The sequence below is a fragment of the Bombus vancouverensis genome, chromosome 12 (genome assembly GCF_051014615.1).
Source record: "Bombus vancouverensis nearcticus chromosome 12, iyBomVanc1_principal, whole genome shotgun sequence".
Lineage (NCBI taxonomy): Eukaryota > Metazoa > Arthropoda > Insecta > Hymenoptera > Apidae > Bombus > Bombus vancouverensis.
In genome coordinates, this window is record NC_134922.1 from 9965234 (window position 1) to 9978008 (window position 12775).

The 12775-nt window shown below is 41.3% G+C and overlaps 1 protein-coding gene across 2 annotated transcripts in view; it reads left to right on the forward strand.

Annotated features, from left to right (window-relative positions):
- Positions 1-12775, forward strand: part of LOC117154980 (zinc finger protein rotund) — a 248618-nt gene that overhangs the window by 116712 nt on the left and 119131 nt on the right. The window contains exons 3-4 of one of the 2 annotated variants that reach the window (XM_033330489.2): positions 11394-11462; positions 11546-11597. In XM_033330489.2, the coding sequence (XP_033186380.1) occupies positions 11394-11462; positions 11546-11597 (121 nt within the window). The remainder of the gene's footprint in view (positions 1-11393; positions 11463-11545; positions 11598-12775) is intronic. The other variant, XM_033330488.2, reaches the window with a different exon arrangement.

Here is a 12775-nt window from a genome sequence, read left to right on the forward strand (position 1 = left end):
TCGAGGATCCAGGGAATTGTTGATTCCCGGCGGATAGTTAAACACGAGAGGCCCTTTAGGGGCATTAAGAATTAAGTAATCCTCTCTAAACATTGAATCGACCCGTCAGCCGACGAGATACACACCGTGGATGCACTTTGCCAGCCAAAGTGACGATCGCCTGCGAGAAAACAGAGTCTCGTTTCACGGTGAAAAAAAGGCACGCCGCCCTTTCGACCGTGTTTTTTTCAAAATATTCACTCGTCTGAACGTGAAATATATGTGGAACGGGGAGATAGCGAGATGGAAATGGGAATTTGTCATCGATTTGAAATATTCGTAGCGTTTGTTAAGGTCGAGATTGCCCGATTAGATTATCGAATTCATATGGAACATCAGTGGTCGTTGTTCTCGGTGATTTCGTTTCCAGACACGAAGAATTCGATAATACGAAAATTGCTACTAAAGTTGTAGTTGCTTTCGTTTATCAAAAATTAAGAAAGCAGAGGAGAATTATTTGTAAATCTAGAGATTACATTTATTAGTTTTTCTACGTACAAAGTACGTTTCCTAAGTAAGATTCCTCTTCCGTAAATTAGAGTTTCGTTTGCTAGCAACGATCTCGTACAATTTCATCAGTATCGGATGATCGCGTCGTAAAAGTAGTACGTAAAAAGTCGTAGGCATTACAGAAGAGCTAAAAAAGTATTTCAAGGTTCCTCTGCCATAAATTAAAGCTTCATTGTCTACCAACGATTTCCTACAATTTCGCCAAGGACTCGTAAATTCATATCATAAAATACCAACGGATTCAAGTTGGCCACGGAATACGTTTTAATACGTGCTGTAATAATACTTAAATATCGTCTAAGCGGTGATGTAAAAACTTCAACGCAGCTTGTTTGTCGCCAGAGGTGTTTAAAAGGGGTCGAGCGTAAGATCAACCGGTGATCCTTAATCTTTCTGATGGAGAAAAACGCTTTGCTTAAACATGGCCACTGGCCACCGAAGAAATTCACGTAAAAAGAAAAAAAACTAACGTAAGGGAGTATCGAAGGAAGTTGGTACTCACAGGTTAGGCTTGGCTGTGAAAAGGTGACGTTAACTATGAAAGATTGACAAGAATCGAACGGCCTAGCCTACTTTGGGGATTCGAGTCATCGGTTCGGATCGATGAACCCTGAGCTGTGCCGTGGGCGATAGAAAAATCAAAAGCAAGATGCAAGGGTTAGTCTGAGGGGTAGCTTGAGAAACATAGAAGAAGCTAATTTCTTAACTCGTAGAATTTTTCCCGTTACTCTGTGAAGTACTTGAGAGATGTATTCTTAGGATATCGTAGAATCTTTTTCTAATTGCAGTTAGAAATATCTTGAACCCTTTCTGCAGTGAATAGTTTCTGAAGACGTAGGCTCATCTTGTGAAATGAGAACTTTTTTGTCGTATGTATATATTTGATGTATATCGACATTTAAATCGTTTTACGCAGCATGAGAATTATTTGTTTGTCGACAGAAATTTCAGATTACGCGAATAAATTGGTAAATATACCGTCATGGATGTACTTTAGAAACATCTTCGCTAAGCGTCATTTCCTTTCCAAAAGCGACAGACAGAAAGATAGAAAGATTTAACGTTTTGAAGAAATAATAATCATAAATACGTACATAGAATGTGTTTGTGTTGTATTTGAACGACGAGTACAACTGTAACGCTGAAAGGGTTAGGTTGGGATTAGGTTGTGCCACCAAATAGGGAAAAACTTCACGGTTTACTAAATAAAATACATCATTGTTCTCCGGTATTCTTTGGCTGAGTGAGATTTGTATACTAAATGAAGAAGGGATTGATTATCTTGGAAGGAACAGCATTTCGTTTAATCTCGTCACTCGGATAAAACGCGGGATTTTACACTCAGTTGACGTTAACGAAGGAAACATTGTAACAACAACGAGAATGAATTAATGAAAGGAGAGCAAATTGAAAGAAAAAGAGGTTTAAAAACGAGCAATCATAGTCTCCGAGAAGAGTTCTTAACGAAATTATATCCGCGAAGGAACTTGGAAAGTTTCCCACTTTTCTCGCATTTTCACGGCCCACTTTTCTTCCCCTTCTTCCTTCTTACGACAGAAATACTAAAAATAAAATAGAGGAAACGGAAAATAGAGCAGGATAAAGGATACAAAGAAAAGGGGGTAGGGGTGGAAAAATTAAAGGGAAAAGCTCGTTCTCGATGGAACGTAATTTCCGGTGTTTAGCATGGAAAATATTTCGCCCTGCCGCTCTTTTCTCTCCCCCGGAATTTTAAACTCGTTTCCACAACGATGCTTGTTATAATTTCGTTAAACAATTACCGTTCACTTAGTTACCGTGTTCCGCGGAGAATTTGCTCACGATGAAAGTGAAGCTTTAACTTTCACCACCGACGAGAATCGCGTTAGGTATGCTCCGCATGAAAATTTCCCTAACTTACATTGATCACGATGCTTTCTTTGTATTACAATCACGACAAACATGATTTATGGCTGGAAAGATTTCATTTTAAGTAATTATCCTTATTTCCAAAAATGAGTCAGTTTGGTACAGCTATTTTTCTAGTCAGCTGAAGTTCCAATCTAATTCCTGATCGGTTGATTGGTTTAACAATTCTTCCTACCAGTTTCTATCAGATTTTCATTTTCTTCCTTCGTCAGAAGCTTCTTTGACGTATTCACTCATATTTATCGTACTTCTTTATCGATCCTTCGACGACCAAGCAATGATATATCGTGTAATTGCTCTAAACGGTAAATAAAACAGCTTACATACTATTTTAGCATGATACAAAAATGTACTAGAATAATTTAAGCTCGCTATGTAGGTCTGAGACACAAAGAACTTGCTCGTGACTTAATAAAAAGTGCTTTATCTAAGTGCTATAAATATTCCCATTCCTTACAACTTTATAAATATATAGCATCTACGCGAAAGGCGGAATAGCTACGAAAGAAGCGTCGAGCGATTCCTCCGAATGTGCTTCCACAACCACGTCATTCCAAACTACAATTCCACAACCTGAATTGACTAACAAAATCGCCAGACTCCTAAGACCAGAAAGAAACACCTACTGTCCTGAACATCGTGACTAACACGGTCATCCGCTGGAACTTGCTATCTCGAAGAAAGCATCCCCGATGGAACCAGCTTCGCATCGACTGTCACGAAAATTCTTGCTTAACGAGTCGGTTGTCAGGTCTGGAGGACCACGGTCGAAAGGAACGACCGCGCGAAGCCAAGGGGTTGGGAGGATTTAGGGTGGCAAATAACGACAGATAAAGAAAAGAGAGAGGGTGACGTCACGGGCGTCCTGTTGGGCTAGGTCGCGACGCGGCCTCCCTTCGTCGCTCGGCGTTCCTCGCCACGGAACGGTGAACTCGCCCCCTTCGTCCGCCAGCATCTAGCAGCTCCTCCACCCTTGGCCGTCGTGCCGAAAAAAGCAAGGCTCGCAGAAAGGACGCCCGGCGTCGTGGCGCTCTTTGGTTGATCAATACACGCCGCCTCGTACGCGGACGGACGGTCACGCATGTGCACCGTGTGGGCCCCTCGTTTTCTCCTCTCTTTCTCTCCTTCGCCCCTTAGCCTCCTCTGCCCACCCCTCTTCTTCTCCTTTTTTTATCCCTTTCTCTCACCCGACCACCCACTTTTCGTACCGCGCTCCTATCTCTTTCTCTCGCCGTGTTCGCCTTCCCCTTTTTCTTCCACCCTCCCACCCCCGCCCTCTCCGCAACCCCTTCGAGCACTGTGTCTTCTTCCCTTTCGTCTTTTTGCGCCTCTTCCACCGAACCCCTCTGCCCCGCGGCCCTTCCAACCCCTCTGGCTGTCGCCCCCTCCGACGTCTATCTCGCGCCGGACACCGGGGAACGTGCCACTCTTCTTCTTGTCCTTTCGAGAGCTTGAATTTTTCGGGGTGGGAGGTTTTAATGGTAGAGGTGTCTTGTTAGTTTCAAGGAGATGAACTTTCGTTCGTTCGATTAACTGTTGTTATTCGGACGTTGCGTGCAAATTCACTGGCGAAGATCTTCCAGCTATTTTGTACCGTCTGTTTATCAATCTCAGATATTGGAGAAATTTCTTTCCAGAGAATAGTGGTTCGTCCCTTTTATAAGGTTCAGAATAGCAAATCAGAAGTTATAACGTTAACTCGGATGTCAGTGGAAGTTACAGAAGATTCGGTCACGACGGATAATTCGATTATAATTGTATCGAGAAAATAATTCAAGTTGCAAGCGTCATCTCTAAAAGGAAACAGTTACAGTGACGATTTTTCAATTCACCCCTAGTAGAGAAAATTCATCGTTCTCTATCGGCTATCATTCCTATCGCACCTCTCTTCTTTGTTCTTTCCTGGCAGCCTTACCCGATCCTTCCACCCCCTCCGTTTCTATCTTTCCACCCCTGGTTCCCCAGCCGCGCTCCTCCTTCCTGGAGGCTGGCCGATTTTTTCCTCCCGTTTCCTCGGCTCCGCTATTTTTTTTTTCCACCTTTTTCCCTCCCCCGGCCGGTTTCGCCTGCCCCCTCTTCAACCCCCGCCGCTCAGGCGGCACGGAGCGCCCTCTTTCTCTGTCTCTTCTCCCTTTCTTTTTCATCCAGCCCGGTTTCTTGCTCTCCTTCGATCTACTCTTCGCTCTCTATCTTCGTCCCCGTCGCGTTCTCTCTTCATCCGTCGAACGAACGAACGAACGAACCCCTTCTTCCTTTTTACCCCCGTCCTTGTGATCTTTTTTTCCCCGGCCACCCTCCGATGCCGGGCGTCGGCGTCCTTTTGCTATCGGGACGCTCTCTCGACTATCGGCCCGACCACCTACACCGACGTACGGAATAGAGAAAGAGAGAGAGAGGATAGCCAAGGGGGTTTCGAAGCGAGAGGAGAGAGTGGCTGCAGCGCCTGGATGCGAGCTAAAATGTATTTTTTTTCCCTTCTTTATCTTCCCTTCGAGCTGCTCGTGGGTAGGTTGGATTACCAATCCGGGGATCGTCGAGCATGTATTTCCATTTTTTCCCTCCTTTTCGCCTTTTCCATCCTCCCTCGTGTCTCTATCCTCTCGCCCTCTCTCTTCTTCCTTTTTTTCGCCTGGACGTAAGGGTTGCATCGGACGACGCAACCTCCCCCATCCCCACCCTTTTCGTCCCACACCGTCGTGTTTCCGGCTCGATGGAAATTATCGAGTTGAATTTTTGAAGGGCCTGTGTTTCGTGTCCACGAAAAACGTGGCTTGGAAAAGGGGATGCGGGAGTAGCTGGAGGGTGATCGTGGATATTTCGATCAACGAACTCGCTTCGTGCTTCAGTGACGGAATGGAGAGGCCTCGAGTGGAGAAATTTTACTGGGTCTCTGACTTCGGTTTTTAATAAAGCTGCACAGTAGGAGCTTTAGAGGAGGTGGAAAGCTTCTTGGTTTACCGAATGTCAGAGCTTCCAGCGTTATAAGGAGGGCCGTGTACCGGTATACATATTACATCCGTTGCAGTCTATTTTTCGCTCGTACCCCTCGCCCTCTTTGTTCAAACTTTACTTTTAAATTTGAACGTGCTCGTCATACCAATAAGGCTGATTCTCTTATTGAATTATTAAGAAATTTAAGCGACTGTTCGCCGGATGACACGTTTCAAAATCCGTCACTGATATTAGATTAAGTTACTTAACCCTCTTATATTCCTGTGCTCTTTAATTATCAGTAGGATAATTAATAAGATTAATCGTTCAATCTAAGTTTAGAAAAGAACAATGAATATTTATAGTAGCGAAGAAAATGAAATTGAGAGCTAAGTAGGTAATTTATTTCTAATATATGCATATAATAGTAACATTTATATTAGACGTTTTTCACTATATTCTTGACGCTTCCCTACTCTGCAGTGTACATTATATTTCTCAAGTACAATTTGTTTTGCAATTTGCAAAATACCTCGTTTCGTCCTCTGCTGTATATAAATCTCATTTTGGTTGATAGTCTTGATATATAATAGAATGCAACTAACCAAAGTTCCTTTCCGCTTTTTCTCGTGTAAATATAATGTAAGGTCGGTTCGACTTAAAGGGATTTAGGTCGGCAACCCTTGTAGGAAATGTCAGACAAATGTCAAAGGGCGACATTACTCGGTCGCTCGACTTCCAGGCTCTTCAATTATTCTTCTCATTACCAGATCCAATTTGAACCGTCACGTGACCGATCTCGATTCCATCTGCCAGCGGATGGATGGATTTAAGGGATGAATCGGTCTGTTCCTGCTCAGCAACGATTTCCTTCGCCCTGAGCTCGCTCCTCCAACTTTCTGTCTGCTCTCGTTCACGGTTTTAAAATAGAAACGGATAGTACCCATTTCCGGCCTGTGCTTCAAAACACTCATGATTTTTTCTGTCGTGTGAAGAATCTTCCCACCTTCGGATGGTTTTACTTAGGGCGGTGAAAGTTTTTAGAACAGAAGCAGAATCTTTTCGACAAGTGTTGCGTGTGTGCTTCTAATGAGACTAACTTTAAAGCATGGCTACCTGGAATTACAGAGCTTGTACAATTTTCAACTTGATTAATTCGTTGATACGAACAATTTACTATGCCTATTTCTTTTGCAAGGAGTTGAGAATTTTTAGAACACGAGGATATGGAAATGAACTAGTTTCGTTAAATGTCCAAAAATCTAGAGGAGCTTAGAATCATTTTAAAAGATGGTAACTCACAATGGCACTTTCAAATTTCGAAAATTAATCGACACTTTATATGCAATTCGCCTACTTAGATCTTATTTTTTAAAAGCATTCACATTTTCGGAACACGAAACTAGAAAATTCAGATCCCTTGGAATACAGTAATTTGCAATTATCAAAGTTCTAAATTTCCATAAAAAGTACTTTACGTTCTCAAACATTTCTCGTCCGGGCCATCTTTATAACATAACGCGAAAAAATAGAAACGAAATCTTTTCGTCCTGTATCCTACGTTTTATCGCAGTAAAAATAATTACGAAATACGATAGACGATTAATTATGTCTCCAAACGTTCAAATTCAATCATCAGCATCGATAAAAGTAAATGGAGAAATTTCAATGAAATAAGGAATTTCGTAAATGCACGGATCAACAGGCAAATAGAATGGGAGAAACATCGAAATTTTGTTTCAATAAAAGTGTCGGTGGACAGGATCGCAATATCTGGAAGGGATTTTATCCGGTCGTTCGCGAGAGGGTGAGCTTTCGACGGCGTTAGGGCCGCGTTGACCATCCTCGCACGGAAAATGCATATCCCTTCACGTTCTTGGACTTTCTCACAAGAATCGGATCGTTTCACGAGCCACCTGTGGAGCGACCGACGAAAGCATTGCCCTTTCGACGCCTTATGGTGTCCCTTAGCTCGGTTTCTAGGTCGGTCCTACACCCTCGGATTTATGGGGGCGTAAAATTCAGTCGCAGCGAGTGGCTCGCTATCGATTCGTACTTACCGAACTAGGTCGATCGACGAATCACCTTCGACATCGACTTACGACAAGGTTGATGGCTTTTCAGTATTACTGCTCGATTGTTTTACGATCAAGTTCTCGTTTCGTCCTTCCATATACCATTTTCAATCGTTAATCTATAAATATTTGTTGCGATATTTGCCAAACTAATTTCCTTTCTCCTCTGTATAGACTCTAAATTAAATATGTAATAAATTAAATAAGACTTTTGTCTTGTTACTAACTGGTTTTTAAAAAATGACCATTGGTCTCCGCAAAAAATGGCCACCTACGTTAGAGAACGCTGGAGCAACGCGAATACTGTTACAAAAATTGCAATATTTAATAAAATTATCTTAGAAACAGCTCTGTATTTACTATACGTACACTTGATTTATCTACTATTTTTTTTTTTTACCATTTTGCAACAATTATAAAATACAGGAAAAATTCTCAGAAAGATTAAATTGAATAAAATTATCTGTGAAAATACCCGTATTTACGATAATACAGAAATATAATTTATTTATTACTTTTCTACCATCTTATCAGAGTCGTGAAATGGCAATGGTAGAGAAATTACACGATCGTTCTCGAAAGAATTAAAAGCTTCGTTATCAACGTGAAATCGCTCGCCAAATATTTCAGACACGTCAGCTATATATCAGAAAGTCTGCTGCTAGCAATTTTGCCAAGGAATAACGTAGAAAGAACAGAGGAATTCGAATGGTCGCGTTTACTTTATCGTTCGTGTAACGCGATCCCTCGTCCGGAATAGGCCACCCTTTACTTCGAGCATTCCGAGTCCTTCGAGATGGATACGTGACCACACGCAAGGTCCTGCGAGTTGCGGAGGCCTGTCGGAGGGTGGTACGCGGTCGTTTGTGGTTCAGGAGGTCGTGAGAAGGGAAACGAGGTCATCCCTTAATGTTCCTGGCATCCCCGGTGTCCCCCTTGTCGTACGTGTATTTCGTTGGCTTTTTAAACCGCCCACGGTTTCCAGCCTTCGTGTTATGGGAGCCGTCAATCGAGGGAAAGAATTTTCTCCTGTAGGCAATTAGTGGGACGGCCGGTGATTTACTGCGTACAAATTCGAAAGATTACGAAGCTTCCCTTTCATGACGTTCGATTTATAGTTTTACGTTTAACGGGAGTAAAATTTCATTTTCGGGTTGACTGGATTTGGGGAAGACTCGGGCGGAGTTTTTCGTATGTAAATTTCATTTTCCAATGCGGATAAAATTTTTTTAGCGGTCAACTTGATTAGATCCAGTTTATTAAGATTCTGTTTTTTAATAAACTCGATTGTGGAAAGGAATTTTGAAGAAACGGCTTAATAATTCCCTCTCCGTTGCTTTTGTCCTACAATTTGAAAAAATACGAAACTTCTCGGACAATAATTCGTGGATTAATACTACTGATAAATTGACAAAGTACTTGTTATAAATCATAGACCTGTAACGAGATAATCAGATAATTTATAATCGATCGAAATTACTTATAAAATTCCGTTTGTTTCATCGTCGAACGTTTCGCTATTGTGCAAGATTTTTTATTCTGATTTTATACACTGGTAGCTGTGTTGTATTAATAACCGGTTGCTCGTGTGTATTCTATAAAATATTAATTAAATCGCGCGTGATTCTTTTTTATATTAATTAAATTAACATACAGCGAAAGATATCGTTTGCTCTGTTCATTTTATCAAATCTCGCTCAATTTCCCTCAAATGAATTCTTTCGTCGCGTGATTTAAACAACCCCTTTATATTACAACTTTTCCATCCCCTATGGCTGAAGTACGCGTTTTCGCCTAACAATTTATGAGCGAAAGAGGGGGTTGGATTGTTTGTCTCTGTAGAAGGCCGAGTGATGCCCAAGGTCACAGGCTAAGCCCGCCACCCTCGTCTATGTTGTGTCTAGACGGTGCTTTTTACCCCTCGCCGTTCTCTTTGCCATCCTCGATCCTCGCTGCCCACGCCTCCTCCAGTTCGACTACTTTCTACACTCCACCTCACTTCCACCAGCTCACCAACCCTCGTCCTTCGCTACGATACTCCATTTATCAATTATTGATACTCTTTACGCGGTTTTCGGTGATTACCATTCGACGATGTTACGTCGATGAAACACGACGAATCATGATCTTCTCATCGACTTATTTTCTGGTCTTATTTTCTGTTACTTAATGTAATTGCATCTGGTGACTATTTCTACGCGATATTCTTCTTACACGGTTCTTTGAAACGCGCAGCTCTTTTAACACGTTTTATTCGCACTTACACGTTTGATTTAGTCGTACACGGTTACAAAAACGCACGGTAATAATTAGTTGGCTGGTTAGTACCCTACGCGGATACTTGAAACTCGTGCTTTCTTAAGCACGTGGGTTATACGTGTTTATTAAACAAAATGTTTTTAGCGAACGCGTCTCTGTATTTTAAATTGCCTGCTGTATAACTTGCGCCAGTTTTACACCTTGTTGCACACCAATTTTTTCGTGACCCTTTTCACACGATTCTCTTTCTGCATGATACGCATCCAGCGTGCAAAAACAGGCTCATACGGTAGCATAGTTTCGCAATTGCCTAGAGAAATTAGGATTCGTGGGATTTGATACTGTTTTATAAATGTAACGTAATCGGTGTAGTTTCATGATCAAATAGGAAATCAGGATTCGTTGTAGTATTTCATACTGTTTTGCAAATTTATCGTGATTGATATAGCTTTTGGGAGAAAATAAGAAACAAGTTACATTATTTGATTCTAGAACGGAACTACAGCGAATATACCAATGATGGAAACAAGCTGTTTTCAGGCACAAAATTGTAATCGCGACAAACTTGGTGTCGTCATAAGCGAATCATCTTTATATATTGTGCAATAACTGTCAGGGTTTATTTTTACAACTCTAGTTCGCTTATAGGAGTCTCGGCAGCCAAGCGATTCGAATGTGTAGCTGTAAAGACCAAAATCGTACGACGCGTCTACCTCTTAAAATACAACGCGATATTTAAGCTCGCAAGATACTGGAAGCAGCATAGTAGACGATACGAAAGATTAGAAACAGAAGAATCAATTTAAACATAGGAAAGAGAGATTACATTACGCGTACTACTAAAAATTCATCGTCAAAAATAAATCGGGAAATGAATACCTATTTAATAAACAAAAGAGATACGAAATATAGAAGAATATAAATAGAGGAATAACTTCAAATATGGAAAAAGAAGAGCAGTGTCCTACGTGTGCCATTAAGAATTAAACATCAAAAGTAGGTCGACAAATAAAACAGTCATTTTAACTGTATTAGCGTTACATATTTCAGCTTCACTTGTCTTTACGTGTCTTTATAATTATTGGCATTAATTATAATGGCATTACCACCTAATGACAAAATCCGCAGTCACTTAGTTGCCAACCCAATAGTACACACGTAACTGGAATTAATATTCACATTTACAAATACATACATACATACATATACAGGATGGTTGGTAACTGGTGGTACAAGCGGAAGGGGGGTGATTCTACGTGAAAAAAGAAGTCGAAAATATGGCATACAAATTTTTTTTTTAATTTTTCCATCGAGACAACGATCTACAGTGAGATCCGTTATAACGTACCGCACGCGTACCGAGCGAAAATTCAAAGTCGATTTTCTCGAAAACAAAGCCTGAAACGAAAAATTTTTATTCTAAATTTTCGACTTCTTTTTTCGCGTAGAATCACCCCCTTTCCGCTTGTACCACCAGTTACCAACCACCCTGTATATGTAAGAAAACTTCAATGATATCTACTTCCACTACGCGTCCAGCTATCTTTTCCTCCGGCTGTGTCTAAGTCAAGAAGAATAAATTCAAACATAGAAAAAGAAAGACATTGTGCCCTATATTCGGTGCTTTGCGCTCTATATAAACTAACATATATCTGTTTTTTTCTGTCGCAGCAATGCAATCCGCACGACAAGGAGAGCGACTATTGGGGTGGCGGACGGGGCGCGAAACAAGGTTACGAGGTGAGCCAACCGCTTGCACATATTTTAGCAGAATGGCCGAAATTTTCACGGTCCCCGTGCTAATTCTACTTAGTGAAGCGCAGCACTTTCTGTTGCAGGCGAAAATGAACGCGGACCATGGCCAACTGCAGAAAGGTGAGTCGTCCTTTTGCCTTCTTTCTTTAATTGGATCTCTTAATCGGCCGTGAACGTATGCCTCGCGGCACCGGTTTAATTATGCGTGTTTCTCGTTTTTCTCTCTCTTTCTCTCTTCCTCCCTTCTCCCCTTGCTCTCTTACCGTCAACGTTTCCCCCTCTCTCTCTTTCTTTTTCTACCTTAGAGGAAAAAATATTTTGGACATAGAATAAACGTGGACCGAGGAGCGCGCAAATATTGGCACTCAATATTCGATAGTGCGGCCATTCACGGATATTGAAATAACAGAGGTGAACGACGACACGGAGGATAGAACGTATTCCCGTTTCTTTTTTCTTTTTTTCTTTCACGTTCCGGTTTCATTCTTTTTTCTTTCGTTTCTCCCGTTTTGTTCCTTTTCGACGAATTTTGTCTCGTTCCGGTTCCAGGGTGCCAGCACAGAACGTGTTGACTGGACCCACGCGGTTTTCACGGTGAATCGCCAATTGCAGGATATCGAAGGGTTGAAAATTTGGAAATTGCTCGTGCCACCGAAATTCGCGATTTATTCGTTGGTTCGTCATCGTGATTTTGGTGTTAGGATTCTGTGCAGTTATTAAAGTTAGGAAAATCGATCGTACGTGGTTGTCGAAGATCGTACGTGTTGCTTAGAATGATGACTATCTTTAAAAGTCATATCTTTAGATTTGTATAACTGAACAAAATCCTGTCTTTTTTTTTTCGAAGATTGGATTTTGATCTTTCAGTATTTCTTAGATCTAATTAAGCATTCTATGTTAATCGGATAGACGCTACAAGACAGACGTTCTTTATGAGCTCCTAAGGAGATAAAGGTACGAAGACTTTCTTCGTCGATTTCTCAATTCCACGATCTTCGTCGTTAGAAACTAAATGAATTCACTTTCTGTCAATCATCGTCGTTGTAGACTGTACCAAGTAAAATAGCTTCTATAAATTCTATAATTCTATAGCAACTGTGATTTCAAAACGAGTAAATAAGCCGGTCCGAAGCCAAGAAGGCCAAAGAAGACCGGCAGAACAATCTAGCAGTACCAAATCACTCAAACTACTATTTATTCTTCGCTTAATATACAATGTCAGACACGCCAGATGATTTCATCTTACTAAGCAGAGGTTTCTCGTTAAATAATCCAACACCGACCAGAAGACCTTTGGT